This window comes from Dendrobium catenatum, unplaced genomic scaffold (assembly GCF_001605985.2).
Source record: "Dendrobium catenatum unplaced genomic scaffold, ASM160598v2 fragScaff_scaffold_627, whole genome shotgun sequence".
Classification (NCBI taxonomy): Eukaryota; Viridiplantae; Streptophyta; class Magnoliopsida; order Asparagales; family Orchidaceae; genus Dendrobium; species Dendrobium catenatum.
The window spans coordinates 829,719-856,281 of record NW_021319089.1 but is presented as its reverse complement, the minus strand read 5'-3'; the positions used below and the strand labels follow the sequence as shown (position 1 = coordinate 856,281).

Here is a 26,563-nt window from a genome sequence, read left to right as displayed (position 1 = left end):
TTCTTTGGCGTCTTGGGCTCTAGACTCATTGTCTAAAGATTGGGAGAGAACGATCCTCCTCTCGAATTGAGGATCACTTGTATCTTATTTTGTATTTGTTTGACTTTGATTCTCTTATTGCAATCTATCGTTTTGGGGCTGATTTCACTTAGATTTTGCATGATTCTCGCTGTTTTCATCAATTAGTGGTAAGTTTGCTTGCGAACTCAAGCATTTCCCTTAGGGTTGCTTGAGAACTCAAGTATTTTCTATCAGTTCTACAGATCTACTTGCATAGAAATGTAAGCTAATGGATGATGAAATTTAGAAAGGAGCACCTCTCCTGAGGGAGACCCTGCAATCAGAAATTATTCGAAGGGACATCATTGAATCGCCCATTTAATGGGTGATTTGAGCAAACACCCGTTCATCGTGTGAATTTAATGTAATAATAGTTTTGTTTATCAAAGTTGTGGGGAATTTTATTTTATTGTTGAAGGAGGTGAATAATTTGATTTTATTTACATTGTTGGTTAATAAGAGATCATAAATGTCTAAATTTGGGTGTTTAGAAGCAAGAGATGTTATCAGAAGAATCTTACTTTGATTAAAAGTTGTAGTAGGGGAGCAAGTAAAGGTGTATATCTTCAACACTAAAGCTAAGAGAGCAGATGTTGGAAAAATCACAATTAAATTATGATAAAATGTTGCTAAACCATGAAAGCTATGAATATCAAAGGGAGCAGATGGTAGAAAAAACATGTTTAAATGATGATAAAATGTTGCTAAACCATGAAAGCTATGAATATCATAAAGAGTCTTAAGCTAATCCGTGATGGATTTAATATTTCCAAGATCTATGGCCAGGCTGTTTGTAGAAACATGAAACCTTAATAAGTAACTTCATGTTATAAAAAATGAACATTTCTTCATGTTTATATAAAAAAAAATTGATGCGAAATATGTTAAAAATTATTTCCTATCATCTTAGTAGGCAATCTTATAAGCTTTATATATTAAAATATCTTCAAAATGTGTCAAAATTTGTTGATAGCTTTGATTCATAACATGCATAGAAGTGCTTGATGTATTAATTAGATCAAAAGGCATGATTAGACATTCTTATAGACCTTTAATGCTGCTACACTAGTTCATCCTAGAATATGTAGCATTCTAGCTCTGCGGTTTATTGAAGTCTCTCATTAATTAGAAAGCCCAAAAAAGAAAATTATAATAGACAACTTTAGAGGCCATGAACTTTGCTGTAGCATAGCAAGCCCTCCTCAGGAATGTTAGCCTTCCAATAAAATGGATATAAATTCTAAACAAAATGGACAACACATCCTGAAGTTACAGGCCCCAGGCCAAATTGGTGCATCTTGTTTCTTAAGCCTATAAGCTAATGTAGTTTATCATAAATAGTAATAATAATAATCAATTATTCGACTAATACTATCGGCTGCTTGACGGCTGATGTAACAAATCTCGCCCATTTAATAGGTGATTTGCCCTCTTCCTTGAGTCTAGTTTACATGGCTCGTTTCCAACGTTTAATCAAATTTCGCTCGGAAGGACTGCTTGATTTTCTGTACTCCCTTCAACTTTCTGTTTTCTTTATTTTTTATCTTTAAGATGTGTTTTGTTTTACTTTAAATTTATGATGCACCTACACTTCTCTCCAAAGAAGCGTGCAGTGTCCGACACGTATCTGACACGACATACGTACGACAAGTGTTGGACACGTCAAAATGTGTTCGATTAAAAATATATTAAATATAAATTGGACACTCGTGCCCGACACGCGTGTCTTAAATATTTTATGAATTTTTTTAAAAATAATTTCTTGTATTTAAGTTTTTTTAATTTAAAATATTATAATTAAATTTATTATATTCTATCCACACTCAATACCCCATTCATGAAATTTTCTCATTTTCATTTCTCTTTGGTGGGTCGCGACTTTTGGTTTTACAACAATGACCTATGTCATCTTAACATCGACGTTTGACATCGTTACAACATAAACATTTCAAAATCACCTCAACATCAAAGTCAGACATTGTCTTGACATTGATGCACGACGCCAACAATTACTACACCCACAATTTAACAGCTCATCTTTGTCCAATATCTTCTTAATATTGACGACCAACGCCCTCTCAACATCGACGACAGGCATCCTCTTGACATTGACTCTCGATACTTACTTCATAACATCGATGTTTGACTCTTGATAGTATTGTCATCTCCTCTCTCGATGCCTGATACATAGCATCGATGCCCAACTCTCGACATCCTAATATTAATCATTTTAAACACAAACTCTAATTAAATAACTTGTTATTTATATATTTGAATATTTTACTTATTTCAATTTTTATGCACTTTTTAAAATATAAAAATTATAATATCGTATTCAACCCTTGTCCGTATCCTGTATTTTCAATAAATTATGTGTCCCATGTCCGTGTCTTGTCTATCCGTGTCGCCGTGTTCGTATCTGTGCATCATATCTTTAAATATGATTTTGTCCAAAGTTGTTAGTCGTATTAAATCTAGATGATTAAATTGAAAAGTTCAATGTTAAGCATTAATTTAATGGTACTTTTAATGGACGATTAGCGAGTCCACTGAATTTATATGTTATTAGACATATCAGGTTGTTTAATAGATGCTTAGTAGTTTTCTAATTTATAGGCAAGCTGGAGTTGCCTAGTCCTTTTATGTTTTTTTTTTTTTTGGTATTTTTTTGTGTTTTGTTTATATCATATTGTTACCATTGAAACAAAGCAAACAAAAATCACAAAAAACATATAATAATTAGGCAAATTATAGTTTGTGTAAAACTTTAGGCAATTGAGAGAAAAAAGTTTTAGATAATGCGAAGATACTTTAGGTAGAAATAGAACAGCCATCAAGGTTAATTTTCGTTCATTTTATAGGCCCTAATTTTTCCCACAAGAGGGGTATTTATAGACTAGAAAAGAACTAATAACTTATTACACTTTCTAATCTATATAATAACCTATGAATTAACAACCATCCATACAATATAATATATCTAATAACCTATAAATAAACTATACTTTAATTCTTCAATAAAACTACCCATTACATTAATGCCTAACATCAGTTAATAAATTTCAGCGCACGGAGGTCGTGGATGATGCTTCATGGGTCACAGGCTTTTTTGACATCTTCGACCCTGCACTTGATAGCATAAAGCGGCTCTTGAATTTCGAACAGACCAGCCCTGGGTTTTTCAGAAGTCAGAAAATCTTAGCAAAATTTCAGCAATCAGAAAGCAGCACGACTATTAAAAATATCCAAGATGCCAACAGTTTCAACTTGGACGCTTTCATCAAGGAAAAGCTTTCCTTGGATGTGTCAAAACTGGACGAACAAATGGAAAAATATGAACCAAGGAGTTCTGCTAACAGAAGGAATATATGGACCAGATCAAGCGGCAAACTTCACTCCACCAACCTGCAATAGGGCAAATTATTAGGTCCGGTCACCGGATCTAAATTTACGTCCGAATCCCTGCACTTTTATTATACTTTTGATGTATTTTTGCAAAAGTGCAGTTAATATATAATTTTAATTGCATATTAGCTGCCTTTTGCTGTCCTTTTACTGAGTATTTGAAAAGCGCATCACAAGGGCACCAAATACTCAATGAGTGATATATTTGTTGCGCTTTTACTTTATTTTTGCAAATACTCAACAAAAAGCAGCTAATATGCAATTAAAATTATGTATTAGCTGCTCTTTTGCAAAAATACTTCAAAAGTGCAATAAAAGCGCACGGAATCCGGACGCAAATTTAGGTCAAGTGACCTGACATAATAATTTGCCCTGCAATAGGCACGTAAATTTGGTATGTGAAATTGTGTATTATAATACACTTTTATGTAATTTATTATCTCATTTATAACGGGAGTAGTTTATCTTGTTGTTAAGCCCATGTAATACTTTCTGGGTTGAGATTTGAACTTTCTCCAATAAAATATGATGAAAAAATTGGTGCTTCAATTTTGTTTTGGCCTGGAATGGTCAATCTAAACATTTACCATCAATGTTCTGTTAAGCACTACTGTATTTGAACTCTTTAATTAAAATTAAAGATAATGCAATCAAGAATCGAAATTTTGTTAGTTATTATGTATTTCTAAAAACATTTACATATGGCAATTTCTATTCGATTGCCGTTCTTTATTGTTTTGCTAATATTTGAATTTGATAAAATAAATTGCATGCGAAAGCCTTTATCTAAGTTTTGGCTGAGACTCACGGTGACTATTGAATGCTGGAAAAAAGCTCTAGGAGATTCTCTTGAGCTTAAAGAAGCAGCAAGAATAAAATGAGTGCTTAGCCTCAATCTGTTTGTATTAACCCTCGCTAATTAAGCTTAAACCATGGTTAATGTCACCAAACAAGTCACAGTCAATCAAATCATGGCTTGAATTATTTGAACTAGTCGTACAGTACGATGTCAAGTCGTACAAACGACTGACAAAGTATGAAATTCCTTTCGTACCATATCTTACCAGACAAACTTGTTCATTTTTGAATAGTTCGTATTACGATATTAATTTGTACAGACGATTGATAGAGTACGAAATTCCTTTCGTACCATATCGTATAAGTTGAACTTATTCATTTTTGAATAGTTCGAACAATATGATATTAATTAGTACAAATGACTTAAAGAGTACGGAATAAGGTTTGTATCAGATCGTACCAAACCAAAAGCCTAATTTTTTAAAATGTTTGTATCATACGATATACGATCGTACTGTACAATTGTTGGATGGATCTCTTGCAACTTTTAGTTTTTGGATGGTTTTTCATAGTTTTTCTATAAATTAAGTCCTTAAAACTGACTAAGAGAATCTGTTGTAAACTTCTTTTGAGAGTGACCATTGAGAATGTGTTTGGGAGAACTTTTGTGAGTGAAGAGTGAGAGATATAGTGAAGGGAAATTTTGAGAGATTCACAAGCTGGTTGTCTAAGGTAAGGATCTTTTTTGTCTTCTTCTTCAAGTTTATGCCTGACTTCTTTGGAGGCTCTTAGGATAAGATCTTCAACATTGGATCAATGTACTTTACTTTACCAGGAGGGTGAAAAAGGACGTGACGGTTCTATGCCTTCAACAAGAGGGTGAAAATGGATATGATGGTTCTCTGCCTTCATTAGGAGGGTGAAAAAGGATGTGATGGCACGATTCCTTCACTTGGAGAGTGTAAAAGGTGTCGGTTCTCTGCTGCATCGGGTTGGTGGAAGAGAGATCGTAAGGGCTTATGCACCTTGTTGTGGGGGCAAAAGGAGAGTCACTATTGTTTAGTGCAATAACTTGAGAAGGAATCTCCAGAGAGTGAATGTAGGTCAGGTTTGATCGAATTACTATAAACTCTAGTGTTCTTCTTGTGTTATTTATTTTTTCACATTTTATTTCATGCATTTAAATTTTTGTGGTTGAAAGATTCTGTGATAATTATTTCGTTAAGCAACTGCATATTTGAGGATCATTAATTTAAATTTCTAAATTAGTTTTCAAGAATACAATAATTTTTTTTTAAATTACCAATTCACCCCCTCTTGGTTAACCTTGGGACAATTCTATTAGGTTTAACAACATGCACAAACTTTCACTCGGCGGCCATGACCGCGGGCTGCATAGAGGGCTATTTGCATATCGGGAGCAGAGGATTCTCTAGCAGCTTAGGATGCCATATTTGTTTCTTCGTTGATGAGGAGTGAATACAAGTCATCAAGGTTGATAGGCATCAGTTTGGTTTGGATTGCTGTTTTGAACGCCTAGTAGTCCATTCAGGGTATAAAGAAGTATCTCTTCTTGATTGGCGACTGAGCGAGCTGCTGTGAAGTTGTCGACGAGCGTTTTGATGGTTATAAGGTACTGAGTTATGGAGAGGTGTTTCATATACACATTTTGGAGCTCATTTTTTAGCTATATGACATGAGATATGTTTGAAGCTTAAAGACGTTTCTCGATAGTGATCCATCTATCACGATAGGAGACAATATGTAGGATGTAGGGAAGAATAGCTGGAGTGATCATGGAGCAGATTGTGACTACAAGGTTCTGATCGATTAGGAGAAACTGGTTGTAACTTGGATTTGGGATAGTAGCTCTATTTGGTTGAAGTAAAAGACTGGTAAGAGTAGCGATAGTGGGATCAAGGAAGTTGGCAAAGCCATTCGCATGAAACAGCTTCATAATATGTTATTTCCACATTGGGTAGTTGTTGCTAGACAACTGGGTTGGGACAATGGATTTGATGTTAGAGATAACAAACTTGAGAGAAGAAGGGATGTGAGGTGGCTTCGAGAGATGCTTATGTATCACCTTCGGTATTTTGGGAGGTAGAAGAGTTCGCCATTGTAGAGGATCGATGGCGTTGAGGCTAATGCTCTGATACAATGAAGAAACAGATTTCTCTGCTATAGTTAGCAGAGAATAACATAGACAAGTAATAAAGAGTTGGAGCTGAAAAGCATATCTATTATTGTAGCCATAGTATTACATATATAGATGGTAATAGCTAATATATACTTTACAAGTGTACAACTCAGATGTATTGATTTGTTAGGATCTAATGGTTACAAATATTCACTAGTACAATTGTTGGCTATGAGTGTAGTGCTTAGCTGGCTTGTTAGTGATGTTAATCGTTCATATTATTTTGTACTAATCATACAGGACAATCTAATGATTATATGGGATGATCCTTGACAACAAATTGAAATTTAGGGCTTCTTTGGAGGCTTTCTATTTTAAATCCTACATTGTCTTGTAAGACAGTTTTCTTCCGTTTAGTTTGCTTGAGAGGGAGCTTAGAGAGAGTTGAAGAGAGCTTTAGGAGTGAAGAGAGGGAGAGTTCTTGTGAGGGGGAGTTGTGAGAGCTTCACAAGGTTACTCCAAGTAAAGTTTCTTCCAATCTTTTTCAAGTCTCTGCTTTGATTCTTGGGTGACTACGAGGAGACATTCTTTATCACTAGATTGTAGTTCTCTGCCAACTCTAGAAGGGAATAAAATGATTTTTTATCCTCTTCCAACCACAAGAGGGAGTAAAATGATTCTTATTTCTCTGCCATCTCCAGGAGAGAAAAAAGGTTTTTAGGTTCTTTGTCTTCACAAGGAGGGTGAAAAAGATTTAAGGTACTCTACCACACTGGGTTGATGGAAGATATTTTATAAAGACTTCTCTGCTTAGCTGTGGGGGCTATGAGAGACACTAAAATGTTTAGTATAATTCCTACAGTGGAGGCCTCTAATGAGTGTATGCATGTCAGATTTGATCGAACCACTATAAAATCTGGAATGTTCGTTCTTTGTATTTTTTGCATTTTAATTTTTACATTTTTCTATGATTTACTATATGGTTGAAAACTCTGAATTATTTTGTTATTATGAATTTATTTGCTTTCACATCCTTTGTTGAAATCATCTAATTTTAGTGTTTGAAAAAGTACAAAAGATTTTTTTAAAAGAGTTTTTAAAATTAATAATTTACCCCCTCTCTTGCTTAGCCACAAGCTAATTCTTGGAGGTTTAACAGCCTACATGAACTTTCAGTTGTTAGTGATATATGGCCACTTTTAATTTCTGTAGACATTGGGTTGTAACATTAAGTATTACTTGCCACATGGACATTATATTTAATTTAATTGATTTGATTTTTTTAAAAATTTATTATACAATAGAAATGACATATTTTTTAGCTTCTTTGTTACATGTCATATTTTGTTTTAGCATAAAACGATCAGATGCTCGTGAGGGTACGATTAATTTTTTTTCACTTTAATTAAATTAAAACTTTAACCTCACATAAAAATGATAATGTTATGAGAAGTAAGGATTGCCGAGGATTTTTCATGCATATATCTTGAATATTCTCATCCTTGTTAAGCATCTCCCCGTCTGCAAGTTCTGGCAGACTACTTGACCTATTAGGGTGCAGTTCTATTAATTAGATTTTGTGCAAACTCTAGGGAAAAATTTATTTTTAAGACTTTAAAATTGCATCATATTAAATTTATGCATTCATCAAGTCAATTAGCATGCATTGTATTAGAAACAAATAAGAGTCAAATTTTAATTGCATTTTTATTTTAACATCAAATCGCCCTACATGTGTTCAGGGACCAATTAGGATATGCTCTAGATGTCGGTTTTGATTCCTCAAACTTAATTAAGTAACTTATCTACACTCTTTCATAAAAGAAGACTGGACTCATAATTTTTAAGCACCTAGGTGGTTAGCTGGCACCCCAATCCAGGTCGGGGTAAGTTCAAATTTTGCACTATATTAGCTAGGTTCCAGCTACTGTCGTCCAATGCCCAATTTAAATCTAGGATTTGGGGCAAATTCAAAATCTTTAGTCTCCACCTTCTAGAAATCTAATCTCATCATTCTAATAAATTAATAACTTAAATTAAAATCTTCTTCAATCTAAAATTTAAAGCCCAACGCAAAGGATAAGCTAGGGTATTTCTAAAATGTTTCAGAAAATCGACTTTTTCCAAAAAAAAAAAAACTTACAAAATTCAATTTTCAAACTCAACTTATCAACCAAAACAACTGGAGGACTATTTATAGATATTGAAAGTGACATGCTACAAAAATATTGAGAAGATTAAGGTCAAATTCGGAGTGCTGTATCGGACGACCCATATTGATTCTCTCATTTATAGAGAGTTCATTTAGAATTCAAATGCCTTAATGACATCAAAATTATGTAAACTTAGGCTTGTTTAATTCATCTTGTTGAGCCACTCGATTTGACTATAAGCATCCCATATTTAGAGAGCATTTGATTATCCAATTAGTATCTCAAACCTTCCAAATATGCTTTAGGCAATTGATTTGAGCCCAATTGGGCTTAGATTGGATCATTTTTATTGTCGTTGTATTTTGTCTTGTCGAAACATTTATTTGATTATAAGTTTGCTGAGATCGGAGTTCATATAGCCTCAAATTTAATTGTTAAAGTTTTGAAATCAACTATGTCTGAGATTTGTGCATGATCAAGGTGATTTTTGATAACATAATAACTACCTAAATTTTAATTTATTTGAATGAAAATTTCAATTATTTGCAATTTATTGCTAGTTTGTGGTTCATAAGATTTTTTTTATTATCATTTTGATTTAAATATATTCAAACATATTTTTATACCTAAAAAAACCCATAATAATTATTTAAGATTGTAATTTCAAAAAAGCAACCAAAAAGTTATAATTACAAATTATGATTAGTTAATATTTAATTTCAATAGATAAAAAAGTATATTCTTAGTCAAACTATATTTTAAATTTTTTATATAATAAAGTATTTTTTTTAAATAAATCATTTGAAATATTCATATTACATTCAAATAAAGAGGCTGTTTGGTTGTCTGAAAAATGAATTTGGTGTAAAAAGAATGCGACGTAAAATGAATATTTTGGAATTGTTTGGGTGAGTGTAAAATGAATGCATGACATTACTTTTTTTTTTTTGGTTTAATTTTGAAGTGAAGTGAATGCAATATAAATTACATAAAGGTTAAGAAAAATTTTTAAACTAAGCACAATTAGAAAACGTATTAAGCGCCTAACCATGATTTTTAAAAATTTAAAATTAGGCAAAGTCGCTCATTTAATTAGTGATTTACCCCTGACTGAACTACTCAAACATCTGATGTGGTGCTGACATAACATATCTAAATCGTACGTTAAACGGACGATTTTGGCCTTGCTTAGAAAATGCGCTTTCCCTTTAGGTTTTCTCCCTCACCCGAGTGCTGTTTCGTTCGTCTTCCCCATGCCATACATTGATGATCTACTCTTCTCTGTTGGTTGGAGTGTTTAGGTAAGCAAAGTTTTGATTCTTTTTTTTCTATTGACAAGGAGAAGATGTTGGAAGCAATCTTCTATGTTTTTTTTTATGTTATGCATGATAGAAGTATTTTAGGGTTAGGATAATTATGTTAGCAATAATTTAGTTAGAGTTAATTCTGTTTGAAGTGTTTTTTTGGCAATGTTATTGTTTGTTAGTACTCAAGACCATTTATTTGATACCAGCAATTTGTGCTAGTGTAACATTATTTATTTTTAAAATATTTTTTCTAGTAGGGGAATGAAGTTTAAATCAAAAATATTTTGTAGTAGTTGAATGATGTATATTTTGAAATTATATATTGTATTAAGCGGCCAACCTTTATAATGTATTAAGAGAATTATTTTGGCAATTTGAAAACTTATTTTCATAGTAATATTCGATGTTGAAATTTTAAGTTTTGTATACATAATAGAAACATAATTGTGTAAATGAATAATAATGTATATTAAATATATATGATTTATTGATCTTTCGTTTCGAAACGTATGAGTTCACAAATGAGTGGACGAGAAACAACGTTCATGCTAATGTATGGAGGTGAATTACAATTGAATGCGAATTTTGCGCCAACATATTATGGGGGTAGGAATCATCCCATGCAAGTGCCAAGAAATATAAATTTAGAGCAACTTGTGTTAAGGATTCATAGAGCCCTCAAGTGCGATCCTTCGAAGTTTTGTGTCAGCTTAGTTTGTCGAGTGTTTGTGGGAAATATTTTTTTGCTTCACATGTTAAGGATGACAATGCTTGTAAAGTTTTATTATAACAAGCTACTGTTGAATTTCTCATCATGTACATTGATATTGAAGATATATACATGAATCTTCGACCCAAGGTGAAAGGGTTGAAGTGCTTGTTGGTGCTTCAAGGTAAAACCCAGAAGAACAACCTATTGACCATTGAGTTCCTTATATTGCATATCAATATATGTCAAATATATTAATTTATATTGATTAGCAAATCAAGAAGAATATTTTAAATATAGTGATATATAGAACCAACGCACACATGAAGCTCCTGTCCCTTCTACACAATCATTCTCTTTTGATTATTACAGTTATGTGACTATGAGTAGTGGCTCTAGTAAGCAATGTTATGATGATGATGATGATCTTTTACCAGAGTTGAATGATGGAGTTGCAATTGTTAATAAAGATATTCATAATGTCATCCGAGATTACTGCTCTACATCAATTGGCATTAAGGACACAATAGTGACCAATAATAACTATGCCAAAACATGTATGCCTACAAAACAATAGGATCGGGAAGTTGAGTTCGAGGATGTCCCTAATGAGGTGATGTGAAGGACGACTTCTTGATTTCAACTAAATTAATTGAAGGAATATGCTTCACAAGAATGTTTGATTTGTAATTTGCGCTACAAAGATGGTCAATCTTAAATAATGTTCAATATACTGTCACCGCATCAAATAGAAAGAAACTTACAATTACCAGATGCCAGGGGATCTTCATGCATACCTCTGCCCTTATTTTGTACAAAGCACCATTTTAGACACTTGATGTACCTCAGCCTGACTTTGTTGTGGGGGAACAATATATGCTATTTGAAAGGCCTCTCTGACCACCGTAGCATTACACTCTCGGCAGTGATGCGTTGCCCTAGAGACCACGAAGGCGACATTAGCTGAGCTTATGTTTGTACTATATATCATGTTAGCACCTAATGCTGTTAAGTTTTATAGATGCTCGCTTTTGATGATGTTACTCCTGATAATGTTACCACTCTCATTAAGATGTATTTCATTATGCTTATGTTATGCAATTGACATTTTGTTTTTAAATTTTGTTGAGAAAATCTAACTTTAAAGCCAATGCTACATAAAATGAACTTAGTGAAAAAACCATACAAATGGGGATACGAAGCTCAATTGGAGAACTTTTACATATTATCATAAATGAGTATAACAATAATAGATAAAACAAACTTAAAGACTTAACAATCATCATAACAAATACATTCAGTTAAACATTTCATAGTATCATATGGAGGTGAGCTTGGAGTTGTGTCTTAGTTGGACAACATTTAAAGTTGTTCTCAAATTCTAGTTGAATATAATGTCAGTTTGCTATATTTAGAAACTCCTTCTTATCTCTAGATACAACAACTCCCATTAGCTTCTTATAGGACTCTAACAAGAATTGATCATCTGTACGATACCACGTGTGATAAAGAATATAATGATCTATCGACCATTGATCTTTGAATGTTCTCCTCAACACATCCTTCTTTGTCGTGTCCAACTTCACGAATCCGGCCCATGATGAAGTGCAATGGAACCTAATGCCGGCTATCCTACTCGAACCTCTATTGTACATATCACCATCCCACATTTTTAAGATCATCATCTGCCTTTTATAACTTAACTTTCATAACCTCATTAAGCACATGTCACTATATACAATTTTCATCTTCATTCCAGAAATGTGTACAACACCAAAAATATTTATTAGCTTTAGCATTTGCTTCAAGGATTTCATCAGTGAGTAACTCCTAACTTTTTTTCAAACGAATTATACCCTCTTAAATCATCTGCTTAATGGGAGTTGTCCTAATTAAATTCATAACTACGAATGCATTGCAAAGTGTTGTATAAGAAGATGCAAATTTTTTTCAAACTACCTTAAGGCTGGAGGGAGACTTGTACAGTTGTATTATATATTTATACTGAAATAAAAATTCTAGAGTAAAAAAGCTCAAATTAAAAAAAAATTATAAAATTAAAAAAAAAAAAATCATGATCATAAACATAATAGAAATGATGCTGACAAGATAAACTGATGAACCAACACCTTTACAGCTCAATTCACATGTATACAATCATACCAGTCATAGTCATTGCAATATCTAATGCAATCAAATAATGATTTCTTACATTTTTTTTTAAACATTCATGATGACAACTTACCTAAGTTGCAGATTACTTCAGCGACTTATGTTAAACCTTATTTTTTTTTAGTTGGTAACGACTAGCTAACTCATATGTGCCTAGTCAACATAAGTTGCCATTTAAAAGGGCGCATTTGCCTAGTTTTAAATTTTTCCTAAAACATGCTTGAACACTTAATATGAGTATTAATTGCGCTTAGTTTACAAATTTTCCCTAAAGGTTATGGCCAAGGGGGTGGCGGCAACATGTGGCGGCGACGATGGATGACAGATGGTGGTGGTGGTCGAAGATGGTAGCCGACGGTGGAAGGCGGAGTCTGGCGATGGTGGCTTGGCATGTGGTTGTAATGACTATGTTCATACCGTATTTGAAATTGTTTAAATATGAAAAATTCTAAATATACCTACTAGATGATGTAATGTGAATACACTCATATACTTTACATTTTTTTTAATAAAACATCAATATTTCTAAATTTTTTATCTTTAAATTATTTTATACCCTTAATGCAACAAATCAAACAGCCCAAATAAATTAGGATTCCCATTTTTATTGGTAATAATTATAAGCTCTTCTCATCTTTTGAAAATCTCCATGCTCAAGCTAGGGTTTTTGTCGCTCCGGCCAGCAGTTAGAGGAGGCGCGAAAGGCCCAACCATCACACATTTTTCTTCCTCGATCCCTTCTTGTGCGGGTCATCTTCGTGTGCCCATAGTCGACGCTAATGGCCCTTGCAAATCTATTCGTTTGCCTCCTATTCGCTCTCTCGGCGTCCCTATCCACCGCGAACTCCATCCATGGTTGTGGGGGATTCGTCGAGGTGATCCTGCAAGATCCTGCACCTTCTTCATTCTTTCATATAAGTCGGGGACGATATGATTTGTTTCTTGCCGCGTTGACGCCACTTTCTGGATTTATTAGTTTAATTAGACAACTAATTTGTTAAATATTTTTGCTTTTTTAGGTAAGCTCAGTTCTGATCAAGTCAAGGAAACCCTCCGATCGGAAACTGGACTACTCGCATGTCACCGTATGATTATTTACTTCAAAAATTTGTTATCCTATTTTGTTGTTTGTTTTGAATAAGTGGAAGCGACTGCACTCGTGGTGCCAATGCACTGTTTTGCATCTTTTAAAACACGACGAGTTCATGAGACCTATTCTGAGGAAGATACTTGAGAATTAACTGTATTTTGAAAATTGTTAGAACTGTACTTGTATACAGTTTCTTCAGCAATCAACTTCATATGGTTGGAATGCAACCTTTAATCCATACTTGATAAACTTTCTAATATCATTCATTAGTTATCAATAAAATTTGATGATGGCAAGTTCCCAACATTGCATGCAATGTTATTCTAATCATTAAGCTGCAATAAATATTTTTCAAAAGTACTTGCCAAGTTCTGTCTAGCATCTCTTTCACCGATTTGATTAAAAGAGTAGAATTTAATAAAAAAGGAACACCGAAACTAATTATAATCTGCTTTCTGCACGTTTGTGTGATGACAACGATAACATAAAATTTTGATACGTAGCAGCACGATTTTCTTTTATCACACATCTTCTCAGGCTTGCTATTTTACATTAAAAATTGTTAAATGTGCAAACAGTTACCATTTTTTTTTTCTTTTTCAGGTTGAGCTTCAAACAATTGACGGGCTGGTGAAGGATAAGACATCATGTACCCCCAATGGTTACTATTTTATTCCAGTTTATGACAAGGTTCTCCTTTTGCCCACTTTTTGCACCTCTTTAAGAATTAATAAAAATTCCAGTAGGATATTCCTTTGGACCTGTCACATCATCTTCTTAAGATTTTAACTGAACATGATGCTGCAATTTCTGGCCCTTGAATATATTGAAAGGTCATCGATGAAGTTTTTTCCTTTTGACTTTTCTCATTGTGTCATTAGGGGCGTTAACATCTATTTGGCAATTAACAACTGTTGATGCATTATTTAAAAGACAATTTTTGTATATCATTTCTTTCTTAGCATAATGCTTTGGAATATTGGAGAGACAGAGAGGGAGAGGTGTTTTAGATTCCTTGCTTAACTTCCAACTCTAGCAAGCACAAGTGCTTCAAAATTGTTGAATAACTCCCATGCCTAGAATAAGCAAGAAATTTTGATAACTTGAATATCTTTTTTTGAAGCAATTTTACCCATACTTTTTTTTTTCATAATACTTGCAGCACTTGTATCATGTATATCTTTCATTGGTTGTACTAGTATACAGTTCATTTTGACCCATTTTAGGGCATGCTAATATCTTGTACTTGAAACACATATTGCAATTACAGGCTAATGCTATAAGATTTTTTCAACATTCATTTTACATGTAATTTCTTTTAACAGGGATAGTGTCATAACTTGAATGTCTATTTCCATCGACTTCTAGAATAGAAGAACCTAAATTTATTGGATATCTATATCCTCGTATGTTTTTGGATCCAAGATAAACAAAATAATTTGTGTACCTTGAAGCCAATTGAAAGTAACTGATCATATTTATTACCACCTTTTTTTTGTGCTTCACAATGCTCTGTTACTCAGTTCTAAATGTATGCATGCAGGTATAGAGATGGTTAAATCGTGTTTATTTTTTCTTGTTTTTGCTATATCTGCTAATTTATTGTGATATGGGCCATTGCTACCACATAATTTATCTTCCGAAAAAGAAAATACATATTATTGGCTGGTTTGAGGCCTCTTTCCAATCAACAGCTTTGTTAGAAAGTTCCCAAGGTCTAATGGGCCCATTTTGTATCTAGTTGCGTAAAAGTGTTTTACTTGCTATTCTTTGATTCTCTTCCTGCCATTTTGGTTGTTTGGTTTTTTTGCTTTATTTGTATTATTTTTTATATTTGTTTTTTGCACAGGGTTCTTTTATTGTTAAAGTCAAGGGTCCTGAAGGATGGTCATGGGAGCCTGATAAAGTAAGTTGTTGAAAACATTTTAGGCATATATCATCCTCATTGCAACTTCTTTGTATAAAAAATGTTGTATGCATTTTATACAATCATAATGAGGCATTTTTAATTAAATTAATTTTGACATTTTAAATATATTCGTCACAGCTTCCGAGTGTTATGAAATAAATTTATATAAATATCCCAAACTTGATCCTCTAACAGTTGTACAATTTTAGAAATATTAAAAGAGAGATTTATGGTTTTGGCAGTCTATTTGATTCCTCAAGCTTCCTATTTGTTATCACAGTGGGAATCCAATCCTTCTAGCTCTCATAGGCCTCCATTAATCAACTCCCACTGCAAGAAACAGTAAGAAGAGGCCTGGGGAGGTCTCAATATTCTTCTTTAAAGGTTGTTGAAGGAGCCTTGACTGCTGACAATTGCTAGAGAAGGAAAATGAGGTCACAATGACCTTCCTAGAGGGTACCAGAGACTTGACAGGGTGTAGAAGACCTATTGAAGACTGTTTTAGAAGAAACCCGTGGAAGGATAATAAAGAGAATGATCAAATAGAGACTTTAGGATTGGTTCTTGGTGGAAGAAACTTGATTTTTCTTGCTTCAATGTGCTTTTAAATAGAGTTACCTAAGTCTTAAATTAGAGGGAACTTACTAAAATCAAATAACTTTATTGGGCTCCGTATTTTGAGTGAAATAGGGTAAACATTCATTCTTGTTTTTCCATGCTTTTCCCATGGTGCTGCATGCTAAAATCCATGCTCAAATACCAAACTTGGTCTCAATGAGTTTATGGTTTTATGACTACCTTTTTAGAGATTTAGTGCTTTCAAGCCTTAATCGATTTCCCTCAAGCTTAGTTCTTGTCTTCTCAGAAGGAATAAAATCATTGTGGCTCTCATAAGTTTTTTGTTAATCAACTCCTGTCATCATTGGGGGAAGCTAGACGGGTCATATTGACCTTCCCAGGGGACATCAAAGACATACTGGGGTGGTGGAGGGGTTCGGGTTGAAAATCATGGAAGGAGAGAAAGGATCTTTTGGAGTGTTTAGGATTGATTTTTTGAGGAAGAAACTTGGTTTATTCCTTGTCTTAATAGAGGTTTTAAATTGATTTGGAATGTTTTTAAATTGGGAAACCAACCAAAACAAATAAATAACAAAAGTAAAATTTACGGAAACAAATTCTGTAAGTTCCTTATTTTCAAGGATTCTATAAACCTATACATAAGGAAACATAAAATAGACTCCACATTCAAGAAATTTCAAATCCTAGCAAATTTAAAACCAGAATCTTCTAAGGAGGCCTAATCGGCCTCTTTCGTTCGGTTGGTCTGGGAGATCATCCTGACCAAATTTACTTAATTTATATAATTAAGCATTTAGAATTAATAATGTAAAGTGTCTAAGTTAGATTTTACATGGTTATTGATTTATGTAATATGAAAATTTTCTTGCATGCGCAAGTAATAACAAAGATGATAAGGGACATGATAATAAATGCATAACATAATAGTTTTGAATTACTAATCCCTTGCTAACCCAAAAAAAATTTAGAAAATAGTCATGGAAATAATTCAAGGAAGCAAGTGCTTGCAGAAGATTAAAAATAGTATGGATCTATTGCGAAAGAAGAACAAGACAAGAAAAGCATCACAAAAAATTGCAAAAGTTACATTATGAAGAAAGAAGTTGAAACAAAATAATTCAAATGGTAGAAGCTCTACCCTGCCAACATTTATTGAAGTTCATATATTCATTAAATAAAGCAAAAATAAAAAGGGAAATGATTATATGAAGTTTTCACCTTGCCTAGCCTTACTTTCTGAGGTATTAAGGTGCACCATTTTCAGTAAGTATGAGATGGATTCAATCTATTAAAAAATGGTATGGATTCTCATCTGTTTTTTATTGACCTGCGTTGCTTTTAAAGGAAAATCATTTTTTATTCTTTTATTAATAATACTATGTTGACGAAACTTCTATAGGTTCCTGTGATTGTAGATAAAAGTGGCTGTAATTCAAATGCAGATATCAATTTCCAATTAACTGGGTACGTGGTTTCAAGCATTTTAATTATGTCATATTTATTGTTATTCCTTCGGAGACTTTGAAAACCTTTTAGGTTTACTTCCGATTGTGTTTCTGGTGTTACTTGTTAAATAGAGCCGATGACACTATTGAATTTATGTGTCTTCCTCACTTTCGGGAATCCTTTGTCTGTAGGTTTATGGTATCAGGTAGAGTTTCAGGTTCTGTTGGTGGAGGCAGCTGTCCCAGTAAAGCTGGAGGACCTTCAAATGTGAAGGTTGAGCTTGTGTCTATGCCAGACGATGCCATTGTATCTTCTTTCACATCAGAAACTGGGGACTACTCATTTACGAACATCATCCCTGGTCTGTCATTCACCCTGTAAAGTTCATGTTTTTCCTCTTCTTTCATAGAATTGCCAATTAAAATTAAGGGTAAACTGCATTCAAGGTTCTCATATTTTATATAAGGCGCTGATAGGTCAATTTCTTTGTAAAAACCAACCAACGAAGTTTTATGTATATTACATTTAGCACCAGAATGCTTCCCTTTAGAATTCTGTAACTGCTCATCTAAGATTTCATTTATCATTCCTAATGCATCCAACTATCCTCCATGATTCTATGAAAAAATGCATTTGGTCTTTCCTCACTTCTTTGTCTTCCCGTATTCCAACTGGGCCATGTATTAGAATGTGTGGTAGTGGTTGCTGACCTGCTGACCAACCATTCATCATCATCATCTTCTTCTGCCCCCCTACCCCAATGTGTTGATTGAGGGGTTATAGCTGAATACCCCGCCTCTCTCTGAACACTGCTATCCTTTCTTGTCCTCTCTCTAGAAGGTAAGCTAAGGGAATTTATGTAAAAAGAAAAAAGAACAGTAGTTACTAATGCTTCTAATAGAACAATGGCGGTCTCTAGTTATAAATAACATGAGAGACTTGATTGATTGATGTTAAATTGTTGAGAATTATCCACGCCTAATGAGGCATATGAGGGATCAATATTCAATTAACCATTACATTTTTTACACATTGCCATCTGTATAATGTACATCTGATTTAGCTTGCTCAAATTGTTTGCAGTTTTATGGAACTCCATTTACAAGGTCCCTCTTTTATTTATAAAGTTTCAAAGTGGAGGTCAATGGTTATTTGATGGAGATTTGTAAGTTTAGACTTGATGGAAACGTCAAGAAAATAAATGATATAAGTTTTGTTAGTTTCAGCATTTTTCAGCACACAATAGGCCTACAGATTTCAACAAACTTTCTTCAGCAAACAACTATACCTCTTACCTGATTTCAGCAAATTCCTAACTTGATTTCAGCAAATTCCTAACTTGATTTCAGCAATTTCCTCAAACAATAATATTTCTTAACTGTTTTCACCACTTTCCTAACCTGATTTCAGCAATTGCGTAAAATCTGAATTCTCCCAGAAGCTTACGGCAGCTCCAACCCTTCAGCCTTTTCTCCCATCTAGTCCCTAGCTCCCTTGTTCTCTATATCGGGTAGGGAGGAATTAGAATGGGAAATGGGAAATGGGAAATGGGAATGAGAAGTGCTTAATATATTATGATTAAATATCCACTAACCCTCCACTATGCCCTTTTAGAGCTTACCGACCACTTGATCCCATCCGGCCAATGCATGTCATGATTAGTGGGACTGGTAGTGGAGGCTACAGTTATATTTAATGAACTATAGTTATTTAGATGTTATTCATTAAGTATTTAGCTGTGATTCATTAACTATAATATTAAACAATTATTTAAAAGATACCTATACATCTAATGATATATATATATATATATATATCAAAATTACTCGAAATTAAATATCTAATTTGATGAAAATATATTTGATGTTTTCCATATGTGTGAAAACACAGGGAAAATTGTATGCCTACCTTTTTGACCAAATTTTGGGTATTATATTAGTGTTGTATTGTTGTTCTGCGGAAAGAAATACAAAGCACAACATTTCCAAAAACAGGTCTTTAAATGTCAAGGGGCGTAATATGTAATTCCAATGTAGGCATTTAAGACCCTGATACTCCATTTTGATTTTTTATCTGCACCATGCTTAAGAATTGTCTGCTTTGTGAGCTAGCATGTTATGTTAGGTGGGGATTGGTGTTTTGGGAGGGCCAGGATGTGACCAGTCCGTGTATTTGGTTCTTTATGTTTTTAAGTTCTACATTCTTTTCCTTGTTCAGCACTCATTTCCCAGTTGAGAATGCGGCAATGGCGCTCCCTGAATATGAATCAGACTGCTGTTACTTTTTTTTTTAAAATTATTTAAATGCAATTTTGCTAGTCATGCATTGAGGCGTATAAATTATATCAATTGATCTTCTCATTCGAAGAATTCTTTAGAATATTATTGAGCTGTGAATTACTTATTTTGAAATACATACATCTTTTCTTTACTGCTTGCAATTTTTGCTGCAGGATTTTACAAATTAAGAGCTTCACATCCTAATTTGGGAGTTGAACTTAGAGGATCATCTGAGGCAATACACGTTTCATTTGTTTTCTATGTGCAAAGTATGCCTCGATGAATACTGATATGATTTACTTTCACTCTATAGATCAATCTGGGCTTTGAAAATGCAGTGGTGGATGATATCTTCTTTGTATCTGGTTATGATCTTCATGGTTTTGTAGTTTCCCAGGTACTGCAAATGGTCAAATACAGAAATATGCTGTGTTTTTAATAAAGATCCTAAGTTATACATTCATCCATGTATGCAAGTTTTTGCACGTTCATGGATGCTATAATTGCATATTTGTATGATGATAATCGTTTTGTATGTCTCTTTGTATTAGGAGTTGCATTAGCTTTGCCTATGTTGATAAATTCATTTTTTTAAATATTTTTTTATTTCTCGACGAAGTGTACATTATAACCATCTTTATGAGATGTTTGAAAAGTTCTCGATTTTTTCATAGTTCATTAGGTAGGAGTGTTTCGGGAAAAAAAAAAAAATACTAGTTGAAGTAGGGGTTTTAGCAAATTTGGGGCTTTGCTATTTTGTTTATGTTTCTTTTAGCGACAATTGATTTAGTGCGCAACATGTGCTGGTTATACAAGAAAGCAACCCAGAAAACTGTGCTTGTGTTGGTCAGAGTTTACCTAGAAAGAATGGTTGTCCCTCTGTATAACATGATCAAATTTCTTGAAACAATTTTCAGTTATGAAAGCAATTTTATGGGAAATAATGTGTTCAGTAGCAAGATTTAGAGTGCATTTAAAGTGATCCCGTTAGTAGTATGGTTTTTGGTATAGCTATGGTGATCTCATTATCAAAATCAGTTTGCGCTTGATGAATTATCCTTTTTTTTATGAATTGTCCTTTTGTTGCAGGGGAATCCTATTTTAGGAGTTCATATATATTTGTATTCAGGTGATGTGTTAGAAGTGCATTGCCCCCAAGGAGTTGGAAATCCTCCCAGTGAGAACAAGGCACTTTGTCATTCCATATCAAATGCTGATGGAAAGTTTACTTTTAAATCATTACCATGTGGTAATTTCTTTGCCCTCCTGTTACTTTTCCACTGCGCAGAAAATTCATCTCATTCCTTGTAAATGAACTCAATATCTGTCATTAATAGATTTCTACAATTTTATCTCTTTAACTTATGAGTCAATTATTTTTTATGTCAATACTACATCGGGATTTCATATTCATATTATGCACTTTGACACCATAGACTTTGGCTGTATTTGGCAATGTTCTGCTGTGTATTTCTTTGCACAGACCAAAAATACTGCAGAAAATGCGAAATGCAAATCCATGCCCCATCGCATCATCATGTCTAAAAATAGCACACTCATGGATCAAATCATCCAATCCATTTCTGCACAATGACCTTATTTTTCACAACCATGCAAACAAAGTCTTATGAAGGTATCAGCACATCTAGCAATTTAATATGATTAACAAAATGTTGAAATCGAGTAAAATTTGCAAACGTGGCCAAAAACTGTGATGCCAAGGCAGTGGATTGTCGACATAATATTTGTAGTATCTCAAGCCATTTGTACATTGTAGTTAGATATTGGTTAACTGTTTAGATCAGCCATATAGCTCTCTGCAAATGGTTGGTATGTTCTTTGTACCACTAATTTTCTTTTCCAATTAATGTATTTCTGATTTATCTTTATTAAAATCTTAGTATAGATTTCGTACATGCTTCAGATTAAGTGGTTGTCAATAAATCGGTTTGGATTGTCATGCTGATTGCAATAAAGAACTTAAAAACTATCCCCCTTCCTCCCAAAATCCAAAAAAGTTTTTTTTTTTCGGCTAGAATAAACAATGTCTTATATGCTCTTATTGCATAGCTAAATTTGGTTTTTTATAATTAAGAGGATAGTTTATTTTGCTTAACATGCTCGTGCAATTTAAATAATTTCTTTTCTTCATTACTTTGCGGTAACCAGAAGTAGGTTCGTGTTTGAAATGTAGTTTTAATCTCTCAAAAAAGTAATTCTTTTGAACACTTAGCAAATAATTAACAGAGAATATTTTTTTTTTCTTTTAAAAAATGTATTTCTTCAAATCTAGAATTAATCTTATTTCTTGTATGCTTCAGGTGTTTATGATCTTCTCCCTTACTACAAGGGGGAGAATACTGTTTTTGATGTTTCACCACCTTCCATGACTGTAACTGTGGAACATCATCATGTTACAGTTTCCCAAAAATTCCAGGTATGACGATTCATTGGCTACTTATGTTTAGAACTTAGAACTGAAACTTCATTTACTTAGTGTATTTTTATTTATTTTAGTTAATATGAAACCTCTTGTCCTGATATTATTAAACAACAGGGTATCTTATTTTCTTGCTGAATATTTATTTGAAGATGTGTTTTGACTAGAAGGTCCTTTAATTTTTTAACGAAGACGCCCTTCAACTATTTCTTTTAAGCAGTTTGGACCAGTTCTGTTGTCCAATGTTTACCATGCTTATTGCATGCAATCTTACTTGCATCATTAGGTGGTTGCAGGAACAGGTTAAGGTTGAAACTTTGGCATGTTTAATGACTTTTATTTTGATGGATAATTTACGTTGAATGCATAAGCTGCTGAGATCAGGTTTAATTTCCAACAAGCTGAAACCAAGAACCACCTCCCTAGTTGATTCTGTCTTAGGGGAGTTACATGCACTGGTTCTCGATGAATAAATATAGGAAACATATTTTTGTTTTTGTGGATACATGTACTTAATGTTCTCCCACACTCCATTGGTGATTGAAGTGTGACCACAACAACAACAACAATGTCAAGCCTTTGTCCCACTACGTGGGGTCGGCTACATGAATCCTTTTTCACCATTATGTCCGGTTAAAAGTCAAATTCTCATCTAAATCTAATAAAGAAAGATCATTTCTAATATTTTCTAACCAAGTCTTTTTAGGTCTACCTCTACCTTTCTTAACATAAGCCAAATCTAATACTCAACTTTCCTAACCGGGTCATCAAGAAGGCCTCCGTTTAATGTGACCAAACCATCTAAGGCGACTCTCTCTAATCTTATCTTCCACTGGAGCTACTCCAACCTTTTCACGTATATACTCATTTTCGTATCCTATCTCTAAGGGTCAAGCCACTCATTCCACGTAAGCATCCTCATCTCTGCAACACTTAACTTAGTATTATGCTTCTCATTTGATGGCTAACATTCGGCACCATAAAGCATTGCAGGTCTCACCACCATCTTATAAATTTTTCCTTAAGTTTGAGGGGGACTATTTATATCGCACAATAAGCCCGATGCATTCCTCACTTCAACATCCTAACTTGAATTCTGCTGATAATAATCCCAATCAATTTCACCATCACTCTGAACAATAGATCCAAGATATCTAAAACGTGTACTCTTATTAATGACTTGATCGCCAAAGTCACAATCCCCATCACTAGGTCTATTTCCACTAAATTACACTCCATATATTCGTTTTAGATCTACTCAGCGAAAACTTAGACTCTAAAGTTGACCTCCATAATTCAAGTTTACCTTCAACTCCCTCTTTAGTCTTATTAACAGAAGAATATCATCAGCAAAAAGCATGCACTAAGGTAATCCTCTTGCAAATGTCTAGTGAGAAACATCCATGACTAAAGCAAAAAGATATGGACTTAAGGCTGATCCTTGATGTAATCCAACGAAATAGGAAAATACTTGGTCAAACATCTTGTGTACTTCCCGGCATGAATCCAAATTGATTTTGAGAAACTTAGTATCAGCTAAAAATCTCCATAACTCGTCCATAGTTTTAAAGTATGAACACATTAACTTATTTCCTCTATAATTCGTACACTCCTGTGCGTCACCTTTATTCTTAAAAATACGGAATTAACACACTCATTCTCCACTGATCTGACATCTTTTTAGTCTTCAAAATAGTATTAAAAGTTTAGTAAGCCAAGAAATTACTTCATCTCAAAGCATTTCCACATCTCTATTGGAATATCATCAGGTCCTACAGCTTTTCCACTCTTCATTTTCTTTAAGCCCTCTAACTTCGGTTTTACTTATACACCGATAAAATAAATCTTTATTTTCATTTAGGGTGATAAAGTCATTAAAGTCAATCATATTTTTACATTCATCTTTAAAGTTTAGCAAAATACCTCTCTCCCCCTTTGTTGATATCATCTTCTTTAAGAAAAGTACTTTTTGATCTTCATCCTTAATGCACTTCACTTGAACTAAATCCTTACTACTCTTATGTCTTTGTTTGGCTAACTTATACATATATCTTTCTCCCTCCTTAGTATCTAATCTATTATATAAATCATTAAAAGCTAAACTCTTTGCATCGCAAATAACTTTCTTAGATTCCTTACGAGGCTCTTTATAACTTTCCCAATTATTAGAATTTTTACATCTAAACCAATTTTTATAACAAATCTTCTTATTTTTTATATTTTCTTGCACATTTTGATTCCGCCACCAACTATTTTTACTATTAGGAGCTTTTTCCTTTGAAACTTCAAGCACATCTTTTGTAATATTATTAATATCATAAGCCACTTTTTTCAATAATATTGACATCCTCATGCATAGATAGAATCTTAAGATCTAAAATCTTACTATCAAAAATACTTTTATTAATATTCCTTAAATGTCCCCATCTAATTCTAGAAAATCGTTTTACTTTATTTTTTTATTTTTTGCCCCTTTATCTTAAAGTCCAAAACTAATAATCGATATTGGGTGCATAAATTTTCACTCGGAATAACTTTACAATCTTTGCAATCTAAATGATCTAATTTTTTTATAAGAAAATAATCAATCCGCGTTTTATTATATCCATTTTTATAAGTGATAAGATGCTTATCTTTTTTCTTAAATAATGTATTAGCTATTAAGAAATTATAAGCTGAAGAAAAATCTAATATAATCTTACCACCTTCATTTATCGTTTCAAACCCATGGCCATCATGGATGCTTTTAAAATCATCTATCTCTCTACCAATATGTCCATTTAAATCTCCTCCAATAAAAACTTTTTCTTCAAGAGGCATATTTTGTATTAATTCTTCTAAGTCATTCCAAAATTTTAATTTTGAACTCATATCTAAACTTACTTGAGGAGCATAAGCACTTATAATATTAACAATCTTAGCATCAACAACAATTTTTAAAGTTATAATTCTTTCTCCAATTCTGTTAATTTTTATAACATTATCCTTCAAATTCTTATCTATAATTACACCTACTTCATTTCTAGTACGACTCCTACCCAAATACCATAATTTATATCCTAAACTATTAATCTCCTTAGCATTCTCTCCTACCCATTTAGTTTCCTGAATGCATAGAATATTTATCTTCCTATGAATCATAATATATATTAATTTCATTAATTTTCCTGTAAGGGAGCCTATATTCTAAGTTCCTATCTTAATTTTTGTTTCTTGGACTAGCTTCTTTGCCCACATCCGTCTTTGATGTGGGAACCCTTGCCTATTTAACACTGCACCCGGGCGCCGGTGCAGCGGCCCTTGCACACTTGTTTCTGTATTTAGGCAATACAACACGTCGCTTACAGGGGATGCCCTAGCATTAACACAATTTTTTAAAGGATTCATGTCAAAATTATTCGACAAGTTTTACGCTGGCTATCGATTACCTAATGCAACCCTCCATTTTTCTCATCCAGGACTTGGGACCTGGCAACGACAGTGTTTGAAGTGTGACCAATATATCCAAATTATTTTGGGTTTGTTCATGGAACCTATTTATTCATTTGTTCCCGTTGAGCATTACATGAGGTATGTGTTCAACTTTGTGCGAATGTTTTACATGAATTCTAGTTATCTTCATGGACCCTTCTCTGTTCTAGTTTGTTCAAATTAATTTTATCTTTTATTTTAAAGGAATTGAACCCTGGATCTTCCTGATGAAAGTAAGGTGCAATGCCGTTGAGTTAGTTAGCCTTTTTAAGTATATGGAGGTCTTGTAGTGCCTTAGTATCATCAGTCTTTATGGAAGCATTTTTAATAGCAAAATCCTCTCTGGTGTTTATTTCTAGGCATCATAATCTCAATTTTTTTTGTATTTAGATGATTTGTGTATTAGTTTAGGTTTTATTTCTTGTATTTGAGAATGTGGCGATCATTTTTTTAACAAAGATTTAAAGGCTAGTTTTTAGTACTCCAAGACGTGGAACTAAGGTTTAGGGCTTATGACCTTTGAAGTGAAGCTTCAATACCTAATATGTTCTGAAAATAGTGAACGTTCCATAACTCCTTACTCTAATTTTGATAAATTCGATTAT

The 26,563-nt window shown here is 33.3% G+C and overlaps 2 protein-coding genes across 2 annotated transcripts in view; both read left to right on the top strand.

Moving 5' to 3' along the window:
- LOC110112675 (protein high chlorophyll fluorescent 107) overlaps positions 1-3,597 on the top strand; it is a 43,916-nt gene extending 40,319 nt beyond the window's left edge. Inside the window, exon 8 of the mRNA XM_020844976.2 lies at positions 3,127-3,597. Coding sequence (XP_020700635.1) covers positions 3,127-3,474 — 348 coding nt within the window. The 3' untranslated portion in view covers positions 3,475-3,597. The remainder of the gene's footprint in view (positions 1-3,126) is intronic.
- A 9,764-nt stretch (positions 3,598-13,361) lies between these two features.
- Positions 13,362-26,563, top strand: part of LOC110112669 (nodal modulator 1) — a gene marked incomplete in the record, with an annotated part of 84,119 nt that continues 70,917 nt past the window's right edge. The window contains 10 exon segments of the mRNA XM_020844969.2: positions 13,362-13,619; positions 13,764-13,829; positions 14,438-14,524; positions 15,684-15,740; positions 17,722-17,786; positions 17,960-18,129; positions 20,221-20,282; positions 20,361-20,444; positions 21,137-21,296; positions 22,369-22,484. Coding sequence (XP_020700628.1) covers positions 13,524-13,619; positions 13,764-13,829; positions 14,438-14,524; positions 15,684-15,740; positions 17,722-17,786; positions 17,960-18,129; positions 20,221-20,282; positions 20,361-20,444; positions 21,137-21,296; positions 22,369-22,484 — 963 coding nt within the window.